Genomic DNA, 25,305 nt, shown 5'->3' with positions numbered 1-25,305 from the left:
ACATCGCTGGACAGTGCAGTGTTGAGTCAGTTTGGTGTGACATAAGCATTGAGAGATCAAAATTGAGAGAAGGAGTGTGCTATAGGCCTAATGACTCTGATGAGTATAATAAGGAACTGTACAGGGAAATAGAGTGGGCTAGTAAATCAGAGAGTCTTATAATGGGAGATTTTAATTTCCCAGATATTGACTGGAATTTGGGGCCTGGTTACTCACACACTAGCAGGGCTTTTGTGGATTTATTGGATGATTGTTTTCTACATCAGCATGTTCAGGAGGCAACTAGAGGGAGTAATACTCTTGATTTGATTATCAGCAGTGATTCTTCATGCATTAAGAATCTGCAGATAAATGAACCACTAGGAGGCAGTGATCACAGTGTGCTGAAGTGGGATTTACTGAAAGAGGTAACTACCATTAGGGGTAAAGGGAAGGGTTATTGCTTCCGTAAAGGCGACTACGATGGACTGAGACAGTATTTAAATTCTATACAGTGGGACCAACTGATGATGTTACCAACAGCAAATTCAAAATGGGAAGCATTCAAAGAACGTATCTTGGAAGCTACTAGGCTTTACATACCAACTAAGAAATATTGTTCAAGGTTTAGGCCAAAATGGATGTCAGATGAACTAATGAGGCATATGGCAGAGAAGAAAAATGCATGGGATACTTACAAATTAACACATGACACAGAAGCCTATGATAGATACAAGTTGATATGCAACCAAGTTACAAAGGAGGTTAGGCAGGCGAAGGCAGATTACGAGAAATCCTTGGCAAGGGATGCAAAGAAAAACAGCAAAGAGTTCTTTACTTATGTAAACTCTAGAAGGAAGGGGATGAATCAGATTGGTCCACTTGATATTGATGGGTCAACTGTTGATGATCCTGCTCAGGTAGCTAACAAACTAAATGAATATTTTGCATCGACATTCACACATGAGGAGTTATTCAGCAAGGGGAATGCCAGAGGTGTATTCAACTCTAGCAGTAAGCTACAGAATCTTGAAATAACTGGGAGTAAAGTGGAGGAGAAACTGTTGAAGATACACACAAGAAAGGCACCCGGGGTGGATGGGATCTATCCAGTTATATTAAAGGAGGCAGCAAAGGAAGTAAGCAAACCCTTAGCCATAATTATGAGAGCTTCCTTGGACTCAGGGGAGGTACCCATAGACTGGAAATGTACAAATGTGACCCCAATTCACAAAGGAGGATCAAAGGCTGACACAAGTAACTATAGACCTGTGAGCTTAACTTCTGTTCCAGGAAAATTAATGGAGGCACTGGTTAAAGAAGCACTGCAGGATCATTTAGACAAGACTTCAGTTATAGCTCAGACACAGCATGGTTTTGTTAAGGGGAAGTCTTGCCTGACCAACTTGATTGGATACTATGATGCAGTCACAAAAGAACTGGATGCAGGGAATAACTTTGATATTATATACTTGGATCTTAGAAAGGCTTTTGATACTGTTGCACATGGAAGACTGCTACACAAATTGGAGCAGTGTGACATTGGAGGCAAATTGCTGCAATGGATAAAGGGGTGGTTGAGTGGGAGAAGACAGAGAGTGGTAATCAATGGACACTGCTCATCGTGGATTAATGTTATTAGTGGAGTCCCTCAGGGCTCAGTGTTGGGTCCATTATTGTTTTCTGTATTTATAAATGATATTGATGATGGTATATCAAGCTTAATGTCCAAGTTTGCAGATGATACAAAGGTTGGCAGTGTTGTCAAGGACACTACTGACACTACACTGCTGCAACAGGATCTGGAAAGGTTGAGCAGATGGGCTGAGAGGTGGCAAATGAAGTTTAACATTGACAAATGTAAAGTACTACACATGGGAAACAGCAACCCCAGAGCAACGTATCAACTCTGTGGTACTACACTGACAGTGGTAGAGAATGAAAGGGACTTGGGGGTGATTGTGCAGGCAGATATGAAGTTCTCTGAGCAGTGCAGACGGGCTGCAAGAGTAGCTCATGGAGTATTGTCAATGATATACAGGAATTTTTCCAGCAGGGATAAGGAGGTGATTATTCCATTGTACAAGGCAATGGTCAGACCACACCTAGAGTACTGTATACAGTTCTGGAGGCCTCATTTCAAGAAGGATGTAGAGCTGCTGGAACGAGTACAGAGAAGGGCAACAAGATTAGTGAATGGAACAAAGGGGTGCTCTTACGAAGAAAGGCTTAAGTTTTGCAAATTACAGTGTCTGGAGACTAGGCACCAGCGAGGTGATCTGATAGAGGTGTATAAAGCCTTGAATGGTTTAAGCATGTTCAATGCTGATGGGATTCTTCCTCTAGCTCAGAAAAATCACCTGAGAGGGCATAAATTCAAATTGAGGAAAGACAGATGTAGGATAGACATGCAGAAATTTGCCTTAAGCCAGCGGGTGGTTGGTTGGTGGAACAGACTGCCATCCCTTGTGGTGGAGGTTGATAGCCTAAATAAGTTTAAGGCTCAGCTGGACAGGTATTTTGAACGAACAGAGGGGTGAAGTGGAAGTGGGTTTTTTTTTTTTTTTTTTTGGCTGAAGCTGCATAAGCTTGCTTTCTTGCATCAAATGCCTCTACTAATGCTAATGAGAGTTGTGTCTCAGAGATAATAAAGCCTGTAATACACTCAAAGAGTCAGAATATATTATTGAACTTTGGCATTGATAAGTTCGAATGTGATCCACGGCTAGCTGTATAGCATACAGCTCTGCAGTGTATATGCTGGGTTCAGGAAGAATCTGCTGAGATATTATAGTGTCCGGAAACAACAGCAGATCCTACGCACGATACAGACTTCGAGCCGTCTGTGTAAACGGGCAGGAAGTCTGAGTACTCAGCTCGGCGTGCAGAATAGAGCTGCTGGTAGACAGATGATGAGGTCTCAGAGTTTACCCATTTTTTAAGGGAAAAGTCGCACGATGGGGTATGAGCATGCCAGGGTGGAAGAGTTTCTTTTGGTGTTTGTGCAACCTTGTCTACCGTGATGTTAAACTTTCTGATTAGCTCTTGGACACGAATACCAAAAGGTCGGTTGGCAGTCTGACGGGTATTGTACAAGTTTTCCAAACGTGGCTCAAAAACGGATGTCCACGTAGGATGGTCTGGCAGAGATTAACTTTAAAGCATAGTTTAAAGACAACTGCTTACGTCGAAGGGATAACGATGGATCGTTTGCTTCGACGTATAAGCTCTGGCCAGGAGATGTTCGAAAAGCTCCAGTAGCGATACGGATAGCCTGATGGTGGACAGGATCCAACCATCGAAGGACACTATCTCTAGCTGAGGAGTATACCCGGGACCCGTAGTCTAATTTGGATCGTACAAGTGCACGGTAAATACGTAATAGGGTGCACCTGTCTGCTCCCCAACGCGTGGAGGAGAGAGAGCGAAGAATATTTAGTCCCCTCGTGCATTTTGTAAGAAGTTGACGAATATGTTCGAGAAAGGTCAACTTTTTATCAAACACGAGTCCCAAGAATTTTATGCCTGAATTTTATGCACTACTGGAATAGCATTTTGTCCGAGCCTTAATTCAGGTTCAGGATGAAGATTACGCTTACGACAAAAGTGTACGCAAACGGTCTTCTCCGGCGAGAACCTGAAGCCATTTGCAAGTGCCCAGAAATTAAGGTGATTGATGGCTTGTTGCAGTTGTCTTTCAATAACCCTCATGTTGCATGACTGACAAAATATGCTAAAGTCATCAACATAGAGGGCACTGTTTACAGTTGGAGGAAGTTGTTCAGTGATGGAATTTATTTTGATGGCAAAAAGTGTGACACTTAAAACTGATCCTTGTGGTACTCCCTCCTCTTGGCGGAAGGGACGAGAGAGTGAGGATCCCACACTAACTTGGAAAAATCGATTGGCTAAAAAGTTTTTTATAAAAATGGGGAGTTGCCCTCTAAGACCAAGGCTATGCAAATCTTTTAAAATGCCAAATCTCCAAGTTTGTCATACGCCTTCTCCATGTCAAAGAACACTGACACCAAGTGTTCGCGTTTTAGGAAAGCATCCCGGATGGATGTTTCCAGTCTAATTAAATGATCAAGAGTTGATCTGTTTTTTCGGAAGCCGCACTGGATGCTGGAGAGAAGATCATTCGATTCTAAATACCACATTAATCGAAAATTAACCATTCTCTCCAGGATTTTGCACAGGCAGCTAGTCAGAGCTATAGGATGGTAATTAGTAGGGAGTTTAGGATCCTTTCCTGACTTCGCAAATGCAAGCACAAATGCAATGCGCCAGGAATCCGGAAATTGCTGTTTTATATAAATTCTGTTATACAGAACAAGCAGGCGATCCATAGATACAGGTGACAGATGTTTAAGCATTTCATAATGGATGCCATCTGGTCCAACAGCACTTGCCTTGGAATGATAGAGAGCTCCCTTAAGTTCCTGCAGAGTGAAAGGCAGGTTGTAGGGAAAAAAGCCTTTCTGTGTGAAGTTTAGTGCCTCTTTTTCTCTTTTATGTTTCAGGACCAGAAACTCTGGGGAATAGGATGATATCCCAGAGATGTTTGAAAATGTTTCCCCAAGAGCATTGGCTATTGCAGTGGGCTCTACAATAGTGCATCCATTATAGTCTAGGATCGATGAAGGGTGGAATGTATATTTTCCCTTCATTTTTCGGATTTTATCCCAGACTACCTTAGAGTTGGTAGACTGGTTAATAGATGATGTAAAACGGATCCATGAATCCCTTTGATTCTGACGGCGAATGTAGCGTGCTTTGGCTCGTGCACGCTTGAAGGCTATTAGATTAACAGTGGTAGGATATCGGCGGAATATCCCCCACGCTTTGTTTTGAGCCTTTTTTGCTGCTGTGCATTGTGGATTCCACCATGGCTCGGGAAAGGGTGGAAACCGAGCAGATGTTTGCGGTATGGTATTAGCAGCTGCATCATTGATAGGCTCCTGACTGACGGTACTGAAGTCAAAACTTGCCTGATGTTGGAAGGCAGTCCAGTCAGCCTGATCAGTCTTCCACCGTGGTAACCTGAAAGGAAGACATGGTCTCCCACTGTGTAACGAGGTTATCACAAGGAAGTGATCACTTCCGTATGGATTCTCCTCCACTTCCCAAGTGAGTGAAGGGAGTAGAGAAGGGGAGCAGATAGAGAGATCAATGGCAGAAAAAGTACGGGTAGGCATGTGGAAAAAAGTGTTTGTTCCAATATTTAGAAGGGAAATGTCATTGTCATTTAGCATTCGCTCTGACTCGTCCCCTTCTATTGATGTTAGCAATACCCCACAGGGTGTTATGTCCATTAAAATCCCCGAGAAGTAAGAAAGGGGGAGGCAACTGCGTTATAAGATCATCAAGGTCTTCGTGGGAGATGTCAGTCCCAGGTGGCAAATAAATTGAACAAACAGTTAACAGAAATCCCACTGTAAGGCGAATTGCAACAGCCTCTATGCTAGTTGTAATTAGCAAGGGCTGAACTGGGGTCTGGTTCCCCACAAGGATAGCCACTCCTCCATGAGCAGGACCATCCGCAATTCTGTCCTTACGAAAAAGTGTTATATTATGCATGGTTGGGTTATCATTTGCCTTTAGATAAGTCTCCTGCAAGCAAAAGCAAACTGGCTCGTGCTTTTGCAGGAGGGCCTTGATGTCATCAGTATTTTGCCGGAATCCACGACAATTCCATTGTAGGAATTTAGCCATTATTTTGGCTTGGTGGGTCCGTCAGGCGGCTTCTGAGGTGCTGAGGGCTTATTTTTGTCAGTCTTGGATTTATCTTTTTTGGGGAAAAATGGACGCTGTCCCGTGTCCATTTCTTCCTCCGCAAAGAGTTCCAAGACTGATTCATCCGTACCTCCTTAGTCTCTACATCCATTGTTTCTGGTGTTACGGGTGGCTCTTCCGAACTTTTTAGCTTTTCTTTACCACTTTGTTTTGGTAGTGGTGGAGCACTAGGAGGTACGGATATAGGAGTAGCAGCTGACTGCGTTTTTTTGGTGAGCTTTTGTGAACTTAATAAATAGCGTGCAATCGGCGTGAATGACGCTCTTGGTGGTACAGTCATCTCTGTTTGTGTACCGATAGTGCACTTCGCAGAAACCTTCTGAGCATATGAAGGCTTCCCGCTATTTATTGGTTGTATGCGTTTTCTAGCCTCTGGGTAGGAGATGTTAAGCTCCATTTTTAACTTTTGTATCTCCTTTTCGTCCTTCCACCGCTGGCATGCTCGAGAGTATGCAGGGTGCTCTCCTTGGCAGTTAATACAGTTAGGCTTAGGAGCTATACATTCCTTGCTCTCGTGATCTTTAGCACCACATCGAGCACAGGCAGGGTTACCACGACAAGCTGTTTGTGAATGGCCGTACTTTTGACATTTAAAACACCTCAGTGGGTTTGGAACGTAAATCCTCACTGGGCAGTTTAAGTACCCTGCCTTGATGGAATTTGGAGGCCTTGGAGTGTTGAATGTTAGGATGAGAACTCGGGTAGGGACGAGATTCCCATCCTTACGCATGGATATTCGCTTGACAGCTGTTACTCCTTGTTCTTTTAATTCAGAGCAGATCTCTTCTTCAGAAACGTGAAGAAGATCCCACTCTGATATGACACCTCGTGAAGAGTTCAAAGTTTTGTGAGGGGTTACGATAATGGGTATTCCCCCTATAGATGTGGCTTTCAAAATTTTTTCTGCTTGATTTGTGTTCGATGCTTCAATTAGAATATCTCCTGAACGCAGCCGTTTTACGGATTTGGGTGAACCTGCCATCCCTTCTAATCCTTTCTGGATAAAGAAAGGTGACATTTTCCCTATTGACTGCTCTCCGGTGGAATGGAGAATGAGGAACAGCGGTGTCACAGATGGTATTTTTTCCTCAGTTCTGGCTCTTTTAGCAGAATTGCTCTCACTTTCTTCTGATGATCGATTAGGTAGGGGCCTTGTTGGGGCCCCAGAAAAAGAGGGATTTAAATTACTCATGAGAGTAAAGAGAAAGTGTCTGATGCCAAAGTACCTCACCCACCACGGAGCCCTACGAGGGGGCGCCCACTCGTGAACTAGCAGGTACTGCGTACACGAATGGGACGCCGAGTTCGCTTAGAACACCATACCCATGTTACCAATAAGTCTTTATCCCGTCCCAGGACCAAAGGGAGGGAGACTACTTGGAACGCAGTTGACCCTAGCAGTATAAAACCACCCGCCGATTGATCCCAGTCGAGCCGGTCCGGGACCACCAGTCTCGTCGAAGCAGGGGCCAAAGTGGTGTATTAAGGCTGGGCCCCAAAACCACCAGGATCCCCCTTTCCGCTTCCACGGGTCGCGGCTGCACACGCCGGAATCCAAAGATGTAACCCTGGAACCAAGGTATGGGCGTTAGATCCCAGTGATGCTAGTCTGGAAGTCCAGCAGCGTCATTGGGAGGTCCCCTCACCACGTACAAGTGCCCACGTCGAGGGGCTGCAATTCTGCCCAGACACGACAGGAGGGAGTATATGATGAGAGCCCTGTCGATCAATTCGGCCCTGGAAAGATTGTGCAAGACTCAAGGGGTAGAATTTTTTTCAGCCTAGTCTGTACTTGTTAACAGGAGAGACTGCTTCTACAGGGATGGGATACACTTAAATAGAAAGGGTGCAAGAATGTTTGCTGATGCTATCGAGGCAGTGTTAGGTGGGTCGGAAAACTGCTAGATTGGGGGGATACAAGGACTAATAGATTAACTGTAGCCACTGGCAGAGGTGAAAGTGATTCTTGCACTGCTTCTATTGAAATGAGCAGCAGCCTGGAAAGTAAGCTGCAGGATATTTCAGACACTGCTGGGAATCATTGGGATACAAGTAAACACATGGGTTGTGTTAGGGTAGCTAAGAAAAAGAACAGGTGCATGTATACTTGCGTGTACACCAATGCTAGGTGTTTAGTAAATAAATTTGATGAATTTGAGGTATTTCTCAAAATATCAAAGGCAGATATTGTTGGGATTTCAGAGACGTGGTGTCACACAGATATAAGGAATACAGAACTGGAATTTGGGGAGTACAATGTCTACAGAAAGGATAGAAAGGGAAGAGGGGTTATGCTATTAGTTAAGAAACACATAAAATCCAAGGAGGTGAAGGCAGTCGACATCGCTGGACAGTGCAGTGTCGAGTCAGTTTGGTGTGACATAAGCATTGGGAGATCAAAATTGAGAGTAGGAGTGTGCTTTAGGCCTAATGACTCTGATGAGTATAATAAGAAACTGTACAGGGAAATAGAGTGGGCCAGTAAATCAGAGAGTCTTATAATGGGGGATTTTAATTTCCCAGATATTGACTGGAATTTGGGGGCTGATTACTCACACACTAGAAACCTTTTGTGGATTTACTGGATGATTGTTTTCTACATCAGCATGTTCGGAAGGCAACTAGAGGGAGTAATACTCGTGATTTGATTATCAGTAGTGATTCTTCATGCATTAAGAATCTGCAGATAAAGGAACCACTAGGTGGCAGTGATCAGTGTGCTGAAGTGGGATTTACTCAAAGAGGTAACTACCATCAGGGGTAAAGGGAAGGGTTATTGCTTTCGTAAAGGCGACTACGATGAACTGAGACAGTATTTAAATTCTATACAGTGGGACTAACTGATGATGTTACCAACAGCAAATTCAAAATGGGAAGCATTCAAAGAACTTATCTTGTAAGCTACTAGGCTTTACATACCAACTAAGAAATACTGTTCAAGGTTTAGGCCTAAATGGATGTCAGATGAACTAATGACACATATGGTAGAGAAGAAAAATGCATGGGATACATACAAATTAACACGTGACACAGAAGCCTACGATAGATACAAGTTGATCTGTAACCAAGTTACAAAGGAGGTTAGGCAGGCGAAGGCAGATTACGGGATATCTTTGGCAAGGGATGCAAAGAAAAACAGTAGAGTTCTTTACTTATGAAACTCTAGAAGGAAGGGGATGAATCAGATTGATCCACTTGATATCAATGGGTCAACTGTTGATGATCCTGCTCAGGTAGCTAACAAACTAAATGAATATTTTGCATCGACATTCACACATCAGGAGTTATTCAGCAAGGGGAATGCCAGAGGTGTATTCAACTCTGGCAGTAAGCTAGAGAATCTTGTAATAACTGAGAGTAAAGTGGAGGAGAAATTGTTGAAGATAAACACAAGAAAGGCACCTGGGGGTGAATGGGATCTATCCAGTTATATTAAGGGAGGCAGCAAAGGAAGTAAGCAAACCCTTAGCCATAATTATGAGAGCTTCCTTGGACTCAGGGGAGGTACCCATGGACTGGAGAAGTGCAAATGTGACCCCAATTCACAAAGGAGGATCAAAGGCTGACACAAGTAATTATAAACCTGTGAGTTTAACTTCTGTTCCCAGAAAATTAATGGAGGCACTCGTTAAAGAAGCACTGCAGGATCATCTAGACAAGACTTCAGTTATAGCTTGGACACAGCATGGTTTTGTTAAGGGGAAGTCTTGCCTGACCAATTTGATTGGATACTATGATGCAGTCACAAAAGAACTGGATGCAGGGAATAACTTTGATATTATATACTTGGATCTTAGAAAAGCTTTTGATACTGTTGCACATGGAAGACTGCTGCACAAATTGGAGCAGCGTGGCATTAGAGGCAAATTGCTGCTATCGATAAAGGGGTGGTTAAGGGGGAGAAGACAGAGAGTGGTAATCAATGGACACTGCTCATCGTGGACTAATGTTATTAGTGGAGTCCCTCAGGGTTCAGTATTGGGTCCATTATTGTTTTCTGTATTTATAAATGATATTGATGATGGTATAATCAAGCTTAATGTCCAAGTTTGCAGACGATACAAAGGTTGGCAGGGTTGTCACGGAAACTACTGACACTATGCTGCTGCAACAGGATCTAGAAAAGTTGAGCAGATGGGCTGAGACGTGGCAAATGAAATTTTAACATTGACAAATGTAAAGTACTACATATGGGAAACAGCAACCCCAGAGCAACGTATCAACTCTGTGGTACTACATGACAGTGGTAGAGAATGAAAGGGACGTGGGGGTGGTTGTGCAGGCAGATATGAAGTTCTCTGAGCAGTGCAGACGGGCTGCAAGAGATTATTCATGGTGTATTGTCAATGATATATAGGAATTTTTCTAGCAGGGATAAGGAGGTGATTATTCCCTTGTATAAGGCAATGGTCAGACCACACCTAGAGTACTGTATACAGGCCTGGAGGCCTCATTTCAAGAAGGATGTAGAGCTGCTGGAACGAGTACTTAGAAGGGCAACAAGATTAGTGAATGGAACAAAGGGGTGCTCTTACGAAGAAAGGCTTAAGTTTTGCAAATTACAGTGTCTGGAGACTAGGCACCAACAGGGTGATCTGATAGAGGTGTATAAAGCCTTGAATGGTTTGAGCATGCTCAATGCTGATGGGATTCTTCCTCTTGCTCAGAATAATCACCTGAGAGGACATAAATTCAAATTGAGGAAAGACAGATGTAGGAGAGACGTGCAGAAATTTGCCTTTAGCCAGCAGGTAGTTGGTTGGTGGAACAGACTTCCATCCCTTGTCGTGGAAGTTGATAGCCTAAATAAGTTTAAGGCTCAGCTGGACAGGTATTTCGAACGAACAGAGGGGTGAAGTGGAAGTGGTTATTTTTTATTTATTTATTATTATTTTTTTTGTTTTGGCTGATGCTGCATAAGCTTGCTTTCTTGCATCAAATGACTCTACTAATGCTAATTACTTGTCACCCTTTGATCCCCTTTGTGAATTGGAAATACATTTGCACATCTCCAGTTCGTAGGGATCTCAGCTGAACCAAAGGATGCTCTCATAATTATGGCTAAGGGTTTGCTTACTTCCTTTGCCACCCCCTTTAATATAACTGTATAGATCCCATCCACTCCCGATGCCTTCCTTATGTTTAACTTCAACAATTTCTCCTCCACTCTGTTCTCAATTATAACAAAATCATTTAGCTTCCTGTTATGGTTTGGTAAGCTTCTGGCCTCCACTTCCCTAGAGAATTCCTTGTGTGAATGTAGTGCAAAATAAGTTACTTGAGCTTTTGTGAAAATTCATGATACAAATATGCATAACTGGAATATCTGTAAATATTAAATATTATTATATAATTCAGTGCACATCTCAGTTTTATATTACTGTTGTCCTAAAAGTGGTTGGCAGTAACACACATGCTATATCAGTTCTACTTCATGAGTTCTGCTGAGAAGCACATCCAGGGGCAGATCTAGGTTTTGTGGGGCCCGAAGCTTATACAAATTTTTGAGCCCCTCTAAGAAAAATACAAATTTATGTGTGAAAGTAATTATTTATTTAGAGTGAGAAAAGAAATCAGAACAAATTACAAATTTAAAACAGCTGACAAATACCACAATTATCACAAAATCAAGAAAAATAACTTAAAATAACATAACAATTAACTGCCTAACACACCTCCATAATACTTTTTTTCCTACATTTTTTGGCTGCATACTCTTTGATCATCTCTTCATATGACGATTTTGTAATATTTTCTATAGAGAGAATAGAAAGATAATTCAGTCTTTCCTGTAGCATGGCTGATCAAAAGTTGTTTTTGTTATTCATAGTTTAGAAAATTTTCTTTCAGCTTCAAAACTCATTATTGTTAATGTCATGTAAATGTTTAGGATTGTTGTCAAATTTGAGGAAACCTCTATCAAGTTTCTTTCTATATGAGCTGTAAGATTTCAGGGCATTTCAAGTTTTCTTGTGTAGTGACTAATCTTAAATACTCTTTGAATTGATGACACTCAACCAGTTCGTCACATCAATGTCCTTGTTGTAATGGCGAAGTCAGTATTTTGTGTCAAATCAGCAAGAAATTTAAATCTTTTTCCAATGTGTTCATATGATTCACTACTCTTCATTAATTGGATTACCAAACAAAACAAAGGCCCATTCATTACTTCTATTCAAAATTTATCTCTTCCTCTTCATGAATTACTGCTTTTAGTATGATTTGAAAATTTGTTACCATTCACTTCTCGATGTCAGAATAATTTCTGTTGATTTCATCGCTCATCTTTATTGCTTTTGTTTCATATTCCATTAATTTTTTATTTCAACTTTCTCTTTCCTTTAATAAATAAATTTAATGACAAAAGAAGGTATCCTTCATAACGTCCAAATCAGGAGTCTGTAATTACTCACTTGTTTTATTGAAATGTTCCAAAACTGAGAGCAACGTGAAGGAGAAATTGCTGAAGTTAAACGTAAGAAAGGCAACTGGGGTGAATGGGATCTATCCACTTAAATTAAATGAAGTACACCGAGTGGGCAGAAATCATGGGATACCTATCTAGTAACAGGTAGGGCCTCCTTTCGCCCGGATAAGGGCAGTCAGATGGCAAGTGAGAATTCCCGTTATGTTTTTTTTTTTTTTTTTTTTTTTTTTGTTTTGGCTGATGCTGTATGAGCTTGCTTCCTTGCAGCATTCTGCTGCAATTAACACTAACAGTATAGGAATGTAATAGTATATTTAAAAAATTTTTTAAATAATTGTGTGTGTGTGTGTGTGTGTGTGTGTGTGTGTGTGTGTGTGTGTGTGTGTGTGTGTGTGTGTGTGATGGCGGTTTAATGGTGCACAAGCTGCTGGGGCTATAGTGTGCCTATTCATAGGAAAATTAATAAAAATCAAATTTCAGATATAATCAATTTATGTTTTATTACAGTGATGTTTTAGAATTTATGATACATTCCAATTTTTTCAAAAAAGAGAAGAATTCATTAATGTTTGCATCATCACCAATAATGTTTTAATGTCTTCGGTTCTCGAAGATTTCTTAGGGAAAGCAGGATGGATATTCTGTCCTGATCGTAGTGAGGGCAGTCAACGAGAATGTGTCTGACTGTTAAGTGTGAGGAACAGTGTGGACATTGAGGACAATCCTCTCCTGTAAGTAGATGAAGGTGAGTCAGATATGTAGGTCCTATCCGTGCACGTGCAAGAACTACTACTTCTCTTTGTACTGTTTTGGTGCTAGAGCGCCAAAGCTGTGGATCCTGTTTCAACTGATACAGTTTACAATATAATAGCGTAGCTTAATTTAATTTATTATGGTACTCACCTTTTTCATAATCTGCATTGATGTTGGAATAAATTGGATGATAATTTTAAATTTAAGTTAGCATGAATAAGTTAGGATTTAAAAACAGAATTAAAATGTGCGCAAGGAAGTAGAAGTGCACATCTTCGTCCTTGGTTGTCAATGTTGAAATTTGAAACGATTTTAGTTATACAGTTGGAAACAGAAGGCCAATAGCCATAACAAGTGGCTTTTGTTTTACACGTCTTCAGTTGGCAATGGTAGAATGAGAGTAAATGCGTGTATTTAAGAAGACTAGGTTCCCGTGATGCTCCTGGATACACGTGGGAATCTCAGGTGCATGAGATTCCAGACTGGTGCTATGTTATAGGGTAGTTTGGAATTTAATACTTGAAGAGTGGAATGGCAGCGAAACCATTCTAAAACTAGTGCTTCATATTGGTAAATTTTAAAACTGGATTTTAATTTGATAATAGGAATGGCTGAATCTACTGAGGGGGTGTGTGGTTGTGGGATTGAACATGTGTTGCTAATTCGGTATTGGACTGTCTTGTCCTAAAGCTAATGTAGTGGTAGTAAGCACGTGTGTTTGATGTTTTGGTAGAACCGTATTTTGTGGTGGTGCTACCAATGTAGCAAGCGTTACAGTTATCTTGACATTTTATTAAGTAGATGATATTATTCATGTCACCAATGTGGTAATTTTGTGTATCTTTATATGAGTTGAATAATGAACCTAGTTTATTGTAAGGTGAGAATGTAAGGGTGATATCAGTACTTTTGAATAAACGGCAGAATTGGTTGGCAAAATTACTGTGGTAAGGGAGGATAATACGTGGATTATTATTGGACATGCGTTTGGATGGGTTGCTGATATTATTTTGGACTGTGATAATAGTTTGTTTGATTAATTGAATAGGATATTTCCTAGATATGAATTTACTTGTAAGATATTGTAGTTCATTATTAAGGTCATAATGTGTGGAACTGTATTTTATAGCATTGTAAATTTGATTATAGAGGACTGCTTTTTTTGTGTTGAGGGAGTGATGTGATTCAAAATGTAAGTATTGCCCGTGTGAGTATTTTTTCTGAAAATTCTTGTTCCTAGTTTTGTATCGCCTCTGTATATAGTGAGGTTTAGGAAATTAATTTGTCCCTTTTCTTTCAATTCCAGGGTATTATTTTAATCTATTATGCATGGAATTAAATTTAATGAAAAGATCATTTATTGTGGATTTGTGTCCTATTAAGAGGACATCGTCAGCGTATCGTATAAATAATTTAATATCGGGGGGGGGGGGGGGGGGGGTTATGGTTGTAATATATGATTTTCTATGGAGGCTAGGTAAATTTCAGATAGGAGGGCTGAGATTCCTAATCCCATAGGTAGGCCGTAGGCTTGCTGGTAAATCTGATTAAGAAATCGGAAGTATCTGGCATCTAATAGAAAGGTTGTAAGCTCTAGTATGCTATTAATTGAAAGGGAAGTGCGATTCAATAAGGTTTTGTCGTCTGTTAAGAAATTACGTAAGTTTTGTAATGTGGACGGCAAATGTACATTAGTGTACAATGAGACTACATCAAAAGATGCTAGGATGTCATCATTGGTTATTGTGACAAAATTTATTTTTTCAAAGGTTCGGGAGGTATTGTTTACTTTAAATTTCGAAAATCTGGTGAGGGGAGAGATCCACATTACAAATCTTACGTAATTTCTTAACAGACGACAAAACCTTATCAAATCTCACTTCCCTTTCAATTAATAGCATACTAGAGCTTACAACCTTTCTATTAGATGCCAGATACTTCCGATTTCTTAATCAGATTTACCAGCAAACCTACAGCCTACCTATGGGATTAGGAATCTCAGCCCCCCCCATCTGAAATTTACCTAGCCTCCGTAGAAAATCATATATTACAACCATACCCCCCTGATGTTGTTATTTGGTTTTTTTTTTTTTTAGGCGCATTAGCAACTAGGGCCATATTGCTCCAGGATATGCGGTGGTCATTCCCTGACCTTTCCGCATCCTCCGTATTTGGTGGTGACGGGCTCGAACCATGGTCTAATCAAGAAGCGTGTGCTATGCACTGCTGCTCCTTCCCACCTGGCTACAGAGGTGACTCCCCCCCCCCCCCCCGATATTAAATTATTTATACGATACGCTGACGATATCCTCTTAATAGGGCACAAATCCACAATAAATGATCTTTTCATTAAATTTAATTCCATGCATAATAGATTAAAATAATACCCTGGAATTGGAAGAAAAGGGACAAATTAATTTCCTAAACCTCACTATATACAGAGGCGATACAAAACTAGGAACAAGAATTTTCAGAAAAAATACATGGGCAATACTTACATTTTGAATCACATCACCCCCTCAACACAAAAAAAGCAGTCCTCTATAATCAAATTTACAATGCTATAAAATACAGTTCCACACATTATGACCTTAATAATGAACTACAATATCTTACAAGTAAATTAATATCTAGGAAATATCCTATTCAATTAATCAAACAAACTATTATCACAGTCCAAAATAATATCAGCAACCCATCCAAACGCATGTCCAATAATAATCCACGTATTATCCTCCCTTACCACAGTAATTTTGCCAACCAATTCCGCCGTTTATTCAAAAGTACTGATATCACCCTTACATTCTCACCTTACAATAAACTAGGTTCATTATTCAACTCATATAAAGATACACAAAATTACCACATTAGTGACATGAATAATATCATCTACTTAATAAAATGTCAAGATAACTGTAACGCTTGCTACATTGGTAGCACCACCACAAAATACGGTTCTACCAAAACATCAAACACACGTGCTTACTACCACTACAATGGCTATAGCTTTAGGATGGGACAGTCTAATACCGAATTAGCAACACATGTTCAATCCCACAACCACACCCCCTTAGTAGATTCAGCCATTCCTATTATCAAATTAAAATCCAGTTTTAAAATTTTCCAATATGAAGCCCTAGTTATAGAATGGTTTCGCGCCATTGCACTCTTCAAGTATTGTTTGTTTGTTTGTTTGTTTGTTATTTGGTTTTTAGGAGCATTAGCAACTAAGGCCATATTGCTCCGGGATATGCGGTGGTCATTCCCTGGCCTTTCCGCATCCTCCATATTTGGTGGTGACCTTCAAGTATTAAATTCCAAACTACCCTATAACATAGCACCACTCTGGAATCTCATGCACCTGAGATTCCCACGTGTATCCAGGAGCATCACAGGAACCAGTCTAGTCTTCTTAAATACATGTTTTCTCTCATTCTACCATTGCCATAACAAGTGGCCAATAGCCATAACAAGTGGTTTTTGTTTTACACATGTAAAAACAAAAGCCACTTGTTATGGCTACTGGCCTTCTGTTTCCAACCGTATAACTAAAATAGTTTCAAATTTCAACATTGACAACCAAGGACGAAGACGTGCACTTCTACTTCCTTGCGCACATTTTAATTCTGTTTTTAAATCCTAACTTATTCATGCTAACTTAAATTTAAAATTATCATCCAATTTATTCCAACATCAATGCAGATTATAAAAAGGTGAGTATCATAATAAATTAAATTAAGCTACGCTATTATATTGTGTCAGTTATAAATGGTACTTTAAGAGATCTACAATTCTTTCATTTTCAAACTGATAAAGTTTATTATTGGTTTGGGTGTGCCATAGCTCTTTCCACAGTGCAAGACATATGATGTTTGTACGATATGATTATAGTCATAGATTGGAAGAGGAGCAAGCGTTAAATCATAAGTTGATGGATTTTTGGCAGTTTTGTCAGCCAGTTCATTCCCTTTTATTCCCGAATGGGCTGAGATCCAGCAAAGGTCACTGATTGATGACGTTCCTCAATTTTTAATAAGAGGCTTCTGATTTGGTTTAAAATAGGATGAACCTTGTTAGAAAGGTTTTGTATTGCTATAATTGAACTTAGAGGGTCAGTGTATACAATATATTTTAGAGATGGGTAGAGATTCAGGTTTTCTAAAGCTAATTTTATTGCATGAAGTTCTGCAGAGAAGCTGGTATACTCTGGTGGAAGGGAAGCAGAAATGATTGTAGAGGGAAATACTGCTGCTGCTCAAACGGCTGAATGCGATTTGGAGCCATCAGTATATATTGGCAATAAACTAGCATATTTCTGAATACGGCTTGCATGGAGTTGTTTCACGTTGAGTGACGGTAGAAAATTCTTTCCCAATTTTTGAAGATAAGTATCACAAGTTACTTGTGGAGGAGGTGTCCAAGGTGGGTCAGAGCATTTCACTACATCTAGCCTGTTGACATTAGGAATATTCCAACTCTGTGTTATTTCAATTAGGCATAAGCCTGCTGGTCTTATTTTACTCGGTTTATTTCTATAAAGGTTTTGCAGTGGTGGATTAAAGGGATATGGCCCAATAGGATGCTGACAGCAACTTTGTATTTGGGCTGCATACTTCAGAAGTAGTGTTTTCCTGCGGAGACAAAGAGGGGGCTCATGTGCTTCAATGCTTCAATATATAAACTATGGATAGGAGATGTCCTGAATGCACCAAGGGCAACCCGCAATGCACTATGCTGTATAGGGTCCAACCAGCATAGTGTACTCTTTTGGGCAGAATCGTAGATTGGAGCACCATAATCCAAACGGGATCTGATCAATGCTCTATATAACAGAAGCAAAGATGTACGGTCTGCTCCCCAAGACATTGCAGATAAAGCTCTGAGTATGTTCAGTTTTTTTGAGGCAGCAAGTACGCAGCGATTTAATGTGCTCAAAGAAATTTAATTTTCTGTCAAGGATTAATCCCAGGAATCTGATATTGTTGGTCACTGGAATGGTAAAATTTGACATCTGAAGTTCAGGATCTGTATGCATTTTTCGTTGATTACAAAAGTGGATTGCAACAGTTTTCTGCTGAGATAGATGATAGCCATTGAGTCCCGCTCACCTTTGGACTTTATTCAAGGATAACTGCAGTTGCCGTTCAATGGATCTCATATTCTGAGAATGGCAAGAAATGGAGAGATCATCCGCATAAAGATAGGTCTCAACTGTATTTGGAAGTTCTTTTGTGACAGAATCAATTTTAAGGGCAAAGAGGGTTGCACTCAATACAGAACCTTGTGGCACTTCTTCCTGTAAAAATGTCACAGAAAGCGAGTTGTGGTATTGAACTTGGAACGAACGAGTCTGGAGAAAGTTCCTGATGAATATAGGAAGGTTGCCTCGTAGACCAAGGGCATGGAGGTCGCTGAGAATGCCATGATGCCAGGTAATGTCAAATGCCTTCTCTATGTCTATGGAAACCAAAACGAGATGTTCATTTTTTACGAAGGCATTGCGAATTGCAGATTCTGCCTTGATCATCAGATCTAAGGAGGACCTGTTCTTAAGAAAGCCATGCTGATTATTACTCATTAGATGTTGTGTTTCGATGGTCCAAGCAAGTCGATTATGAATAATTTTCTCAAGTAATTTACCGAGGCAACTGGAGAGGAAAATTGGTCGGTAATTGTATGGCTTTGTAGGGTCTTTTCCGGGTTTCAAAAAAGGCAAGAACTGTGGCATGATGCCAAGCGCTGGGATAAATATTTTCCATAAATATTCTGTTATAGTAGACCAGTAGTATTTGTAAATTTTTGTCACCAAGGTTTTGTAACATGATATAAGATATTCCATCTGGCTCAGCGGCACCATTGTGTGTTGTTTTCACGGCATGTAGAAGTTCGTGATATTGAAGAGGCTGGTTATACAAAAGGAAAATGGAGGTTCGAAAGTTGATGGCTCATTCTTCAGTCTTGGTCTTTATTTTCTGAAAATCCGCAGAATAAGATGAGGCCGCTGAAACTTCAGCAAAGGTTTTGCCCAAAGCATTTGCTATGTACTCAGAAGCAGAGAGTTCCTGCCCATTCCATGAAAGAATTGGTGAAGGGGTTGTAGGGAATTTTCCAGAAATCTGTCTGATTTTCTTCCATATTAGCCTGGAGTTAGTGTTTCTGTTTATGGTAGATGCAAAACGAATCCAAGAATTCTTCTTGGCCTGCCTTTGAATGAGACGTGCTTTCGCTCTTAGCTTCTTGTAATTGATAAGATTAGCTGTGGTTGGTGATCTACGAAATAAATTCCATGCTTTATTTTTTAACTTCTTTGCTTTTGTGCAGTCTTCATTCCACCAATAGTTAAGATGTCGTCGGGACTGAGGATTCAACAATGGAATTTAATACTTCACTGCAGATAGTAGCTGTGAAGTGATATAATCTGTGGCTTCATCTATCGACTGTGTACGTATATATTGCTCATCCAGGGTGACAAAAGATTGAAATCTGACCCAGTTGGCTTGAGAGAACTTCCATTTCATGCAGGGTTTGACTAATGGTGGTTGTGCAGTGAGCAGATCACAAATAATCGGAAAATGATCACTGCCCAAGGGGTCATCTAAAACAGACCATTCTGTGATTGGAAACAGAATTGGGGAACATATTGATAGATCAATTGCAAAAGTTTGTCCACCTGGTAATTGTATGTGCGTGGGTGCACCAGTATTAAGAACAGTAAGGTTTTGCTTGTCTAGAAAAGTTTCCATTAGGCAGCCATGTGTATCTACTTTTGTTGATCCCCATAAGGGATGGTGGCTATTGAAATCACCCAACAGACAGACAGACAGGGGGTGGTAATTGCATTAGCAGGTTTTCAAGATCTTGGAAAGAGAAGGTATGACTTGGTGGGAGACAGACTGATGCTAGTGTTAACACTATCTGGGTTATCAAATGTACGGCAACAACTTCAATATCAGTTTGCAAAACAATTTGTTTGGTCGGGATCTTTGAGCTGATGAAGATGGCCACGCCTCCATGGGCAGCATTTGAAGTATTACGATCTTGTTGATAGATGGCATAGTTCTTTATGTTGGTGGAAATTTGTGGAGTTAGATAGGTTTCCTGTAGACAGAAACCGACTGGAGAGTAGCGGTTAATTAAGACTAGAATATCATTAAGGTTGCTACGAAATCCTCTGCAATTCCGTTGTAGAATATAAGGCATTACTGGTGTTTAGTAGAAGAAGCTGTATCTGACTGTTTTTTTTTTAATGTGGCTGTCCTGTGACGTTCAGGCTTTGGTTTGTCTTTTTTGGAGAAGAATGGTCAACCGGTGTCCATTTCTTCTTCCGCATGTATTTCTAAGATAGGTTCTTCTTGTCTAGATGAGTCGAATGTATCCATAGATGTTTCTTGGATATTCTTTTTTAAATGTGAGCTCCGATTATTCGATGTAGAAGCAATCAATGGGGGAGGAGAAGGAGATGTTGCTGGTACTGTAAGTGCAGTATTATTTGCCTGGTTCAACTGATTAGGGGTATTGGACTGTTGCTGGGAGAGAACAGCCCGAGCCCAGTCAGAGATTGAAGTGTTTGAAGGTACTGTAACATCGGTTTGGGTGCCCACAGATTGATACTTTTGCGCAATACTTGCGTATGTACGCTTAGTCATACTGGGAGCAATTACTTTCCTTGCTTCTTGAAAACTTACTTTATTTTCAATCTTATATTTCACAATATTCTTTTCAGTTTTCCATTTGTCGCATGACCTGGAATAAGCAGGGTGGTTGCCTTTACAGTTTGGGCAGGCCATTTCTTTTGCTGAGCAATTACTTTGAGTGTGGTCAGAGGACCCATAATTGGGGCAAACTTTATTTCCTCTGCATGCCGTTTGAGAGTGGCCATACTCTTGGCACTTAAAACATCTCAATGGATTAGGAATGTAGGGCCTAATGCGACAAAGTAGTAGCCTGCTTTTATCAATGTTGGTAGATTTGGCGTACTGAAAGTGAGAATGATGTTCCTTGTAGGTGTAAGTGTATTGTCTGTTTTAGTCATAATCCTTTTGACTGCAATGACATTTTGGCCTTGAAGTTCTTGCATTATCTCCTCCTCTGTGACATTCAAAAGATCCCAGCTGGATATAATAACCCCTTTGGATGTATTTAGGGTTGCATTGGGGGGGGGGACCTTTACTGGAATTCTAGCAAAGTTGGCAAGGTTTAGTAGTTTCTGCAAATGCCCACAATTTATTGTCTCCACCAGTAGGTCCCCTGATTGCAGTCTCTTGACTGTCTTAGGAGATCCTGCCAGACTTTCCAGATGTTTTTGGATAACAAACGGAGAGAGCTTACTGAGAGGCTGATCTGAAAGAGAGTGCATTATTAGAAATGCAGGACAATTTGTCGCTGCGGAAGTGGTTTTCAACCTCTTGGGTTGCGACGTGTTATGCTCATTGTCTAACTTTGGCCGAGAGCTTGTCGGCTCGAGAGGCGGAAAGGCATGTTGATCCATGTTTGCTCCTTTTAGCCCTTGGCAGATTAGCTTTTCTGCCAAGATTTCCGGCCCCACCACGGGGAGGCAGGAGCAGTGCCCAGTGTGACCAAGCGTAGAGTAGTAAGTGTTAGTAAAGGAAATATGAAAAATAAAGAAAGGTAGCTTATCTTTCTTGCTCTGTACAAGTACTTTTTGTGACAGTAGCTGATATTAAAAAAATAAATTTCTTAAGGACAGGAACTTAATATAACTTTAAAATCGCTTTTAGATAATCACTCTTTAGGCACAGAGAAAACGCTCGATCATTATCACTTGGCACCCAGGGCCTAAAATAATAGTGAACAAAATTGTTGATTAGGGTTATCAGATGGCTGCAGAATCCTAGGGTATGAAGATCCGTAAGAATGTTACTGACATGTGGTGTCAGGCGTTTTCTATGTCTAGACTTACCGTGACTAAAAAATGTTCATTCCTAACAAACACATTACAAATAATCTATGAAAGTATGTTTTGTTAAAAACCATACTGATTCATTAGTATTTCACATTCAAGAATCCACACTAGTTAACCATTTTTCAAATATCTTGCATAGGCAACTGCTAAGAGAAATAGGCTGGCAGATATCTGGAGCTGATTGATCCTTTGCCTCATTTCAAGAAAGATGTAGAGTTGCTGGAACGAGTACAGAGAAGGGCAACAAGATTAGTAAATGGAACAAAGGGTTGCTCTTATGAAGAAAGGCTTAAGTTCTGCAAATTACAGTGTCTGGAGACTAGGCACCGGCGAGGTGATTTGATAGAGGTGTATAAAGCCTTGAATGGTTTGAGCATGCTCAATGCTGATGGGATTCTCCCTCTTGCTCAGAATAATCACCTGAGAGGGCATAAATTCAAATTGAGGAAAGACAGATGTAGGATAGATGTGCGGAAATTTGCCTTTAGCCAGCGGGTAGTTGGTTGGTGGAACAGACTTCCATCCCTTGTTGTGGAAGTTGATAGCCTAAATAAATTTAAGGCTCAGCTGGACAGGTATTTTGAACGAACGGAGGGGTGAAGTGGAAGCTTTTTTTTTTTTTTTCCTTTTGGCTGATGCTGCATAACTTGCTTTCTTGCATCATATGCCTCTACTAATGCTAATGCAGGCATAGCTAGAATGTTGCCAGGAAGGTGAATAATAATTCACTGAATATTTGACTGTAAAACTGTAGGATGTTAATAAAGAGGGCAGAGCTATTTCATTTAGCTGTTATTATATGAGACAACATATCCTATCTGAACTAGCAGTACTGCTGGATGCCCTACTTAGGAATTCCTTTAATTCATATGTCATTAAGAGTTGATTAGAAGGAAGAAAATGACTGGTGACAAAATTTAAGTTTGAATTTTCTTTCAAATCAATCTGGTATTCTTTTCATAATGAGAGAAACTGCGTCGAGGAGTCCTTTTTGCCTTTCATCTAATTTATTAAGCTTAAAACAATTTTAAGTTTCTTTTTACACTGACGAAACTTATGCAGGTAGAACATCTTCCAAACAATAAATTTGAAAATTTCCAAGTTATTCAGGGTTCTGATTATGATGAGATTGGTGTTTGCACATGATCCAAAAAAAAAAAAAAAAAAGACTTGAGCACTGTACACTCTATACTTTGATGTAAAGCAAAAGAACAGATTAGAGAGATCTGTTTGGAGTAGTTCTTGGGGGAAAATGTATGCAGGAATGAGAACCAGAATTTAACAAGGTAAGTTTGTGTTTATCTAACAAAGATTCAGTTATGTGTTCTTTATCCATGTAGTAAGATGCCCGTTAAAATCTCCTAATAACCACAAAGGAACCAGTAAACATGAAATAAGTGCATCAAGCTCTTAAGTACGGTCTTAAAGAGCTTGATGCACTTATTGAGACAAAAGCTATTGCAAATGAAAGGCAATTTATGCTGTTACAGCTTCTAGGTCTGCAAGGTGATATGTCTAGAGGGAACTATAATCAATCAGAATGCCTGCACTTCCATCAGCAGAGCATGCAGTATTTCTAGCCATAGATTCCTCCATTGCAAGATGTTATAAAAAGTTTTAAAGGCATTTGATATGGTCATAGTTGCTTGAAAAAATTTGAGAAAGGATGCAAGTCATTATTTAACAATATCATTACTTTGCATTTAAAATTACTTTTGAATGATCTTACTTATTTTACAAAATGACTGGCAAAACAATTCTGAAAAAGTTCATAATTGTATCATTAAGTTCTGGTTTAGGAAAAACCATAAATAACACACACATAAAAATGACAGTTGAATTAGTGAAGTTTATTGTATTAAATAAACTTGCATAAGTCTGACCTAACATAAAAGTGCTATTTTACATTTTAACTGCAGAAAGCTAGCCCTTGACAATTGGATGAATGGAAAGAGGCAATATTTGAAGTGGGGAGGAAAATCATGAAACATTTTTCAGAACAGAAATTATTATTTGTGTAGTCTATTTCCATAACAATTTTTAGTTTCAAATACAGTTACATAAATAATAAGTTAAAACATTTTTATTTTCCTTACCTTCTTTTAAAACAAAAAAAAAAGTTATAAAAAGAAAATGAAAGAATAGTTGTCTTGACAATCAATTTAAATATCCTTTTATTTTATTTTGTTTTACACTTAGGTTGCACATTGACCTGAATCACTTTCATTGAACACTAAAAATGCCAAAGTTTCATACTTTATGACAGATGGGATAACAAAATGATGTGCGCTATATTTTCCCCACTACTGTACCTAACCTAACTTATTGCATGATTTCTAAAATACTGTCATGCCAACTATCACACATATTAAACCAATATTTTTGGGACTTATTTACAATAAAGCCAATATTTTTTTTATTTTTTCCCCATGAATTTTCAATTATTTGATGTACTTCTCTTTCCTCGGTTTATCATATAATTTCCTATCCAACCTTATCAATTTTTATTACCTTCAGATATACGTACGAACTTTATCACAATCAACGCCTAAAACATGTCATTCGCATCAATTCTTCAAAAGTAGGAATAACAAGTTCACATCGAGCCATGTATACCTTATCTGTCAATAAATTCTGCCTAAAAAGTTATTCAAAACTATTATTAAAACAAATACAAATCTAAATTCCGATAAAACCAAAACCTGTTATAAACCAAATTGACTGCTCAAAACTTAAACCATATACCGTCTCTGGCATATAAATGTAATTAGACACACCAACTGCCAAATTACGTATACCCCAAACAGTACATGAAATCGCAACAATACCACAGACAACTAAAATCGCAATGCAAATATCTCAATGTTTGCTATCAAACAGTCACTTAACAAAGTTTCAAACCAGAAGAAATAACTTATTCAGAATTACTTACTTTCTGTAACCTCCTCGTGGCTGCCATGTTGAATATTTCTAGACGTGACGTCAGAGCATGGTTCTATGTATTGAAATACCTCTATAAATAAAGAAGAGAGAGGAAAATTACTTATTTATAAAAGTACATTCATATTTAAACTCTATAAAGAAATGCTCTAACAAATAGCCTGGTGAGAGGTTGCTCATTATATATATTTTTGAATAATTTTTTCAGGAAACCAAAGTAGTTCATAAAGTTTCGTAATCAGTGTAAATTCATCACCTTTAAAAATGTAACAGAACATACCAGTATTGCACTATAAATAATTAGATTACATGAGTTTCAGAAACTCCGAAGGTTTCAGATATCTTCCCAGCAATTTCTCAAAGTGAAAGTAACAGAGATTTCTCGGGGTTTCATTCAATTTCTGACAGAAATAAAAATCAAATAAAATTTGTATTTCATTGAATTTCAAGGAGAGAATCAAATGAAAACGAGAATATATTTAAAAAA

At 39.4% G+C, this 25,305-nt stretch overlaps 1 protein-coding gene across 2 annotated transcripts in view; it reads right to left on the bottom strand.

Annotated features, from left to right (window-relative positions):
• Window positions 1-24,903, bottom strand: part of LOC150090240 (ubiquitin-conjugating enzyme E2 L3) — a 73,970-nt gene extending 49,067 nt beyond the window's left edge. For both annotated transcript variants that reach the window (XM_090369027.1, XM_090369028.1), the window contains exon 1: window positions 24,811-24,903. In XM_090369027.1, the coding sequence (XP_090225153.1) occupies window positions 24,811-24,837 (27 nt within the window). In that variant the 5' untranslated portion in view covers window positions 24,838-24,903. The remainder of the gene's footprint in view (window positions 1-24,810) is intronic.
• Between the last annotated feature and the right edge of the window lie 402 nt (window positions 24,904-25,305).

The sequence above is a fragment of the Mastigoproctus giganteus genome, chromosome 2, assembly GCF_048544385.1.
Source record: "Mastigoproctus giganteus isolate SK-2022 chromosome 2, ASM4854438v1, whole genome shotgun sequence".
In the NCBI taxonomy this organism is placed as follows: Eukaryota; Metazoa; Arthropoda; class Arachnida; order Uropygi; family Thelyphonidae; genus Mastigoproctus; species Mastigoproctus giganteus.
This window is presented reverse-complemented; position numbering and strand designations above follow the sequence as displayed.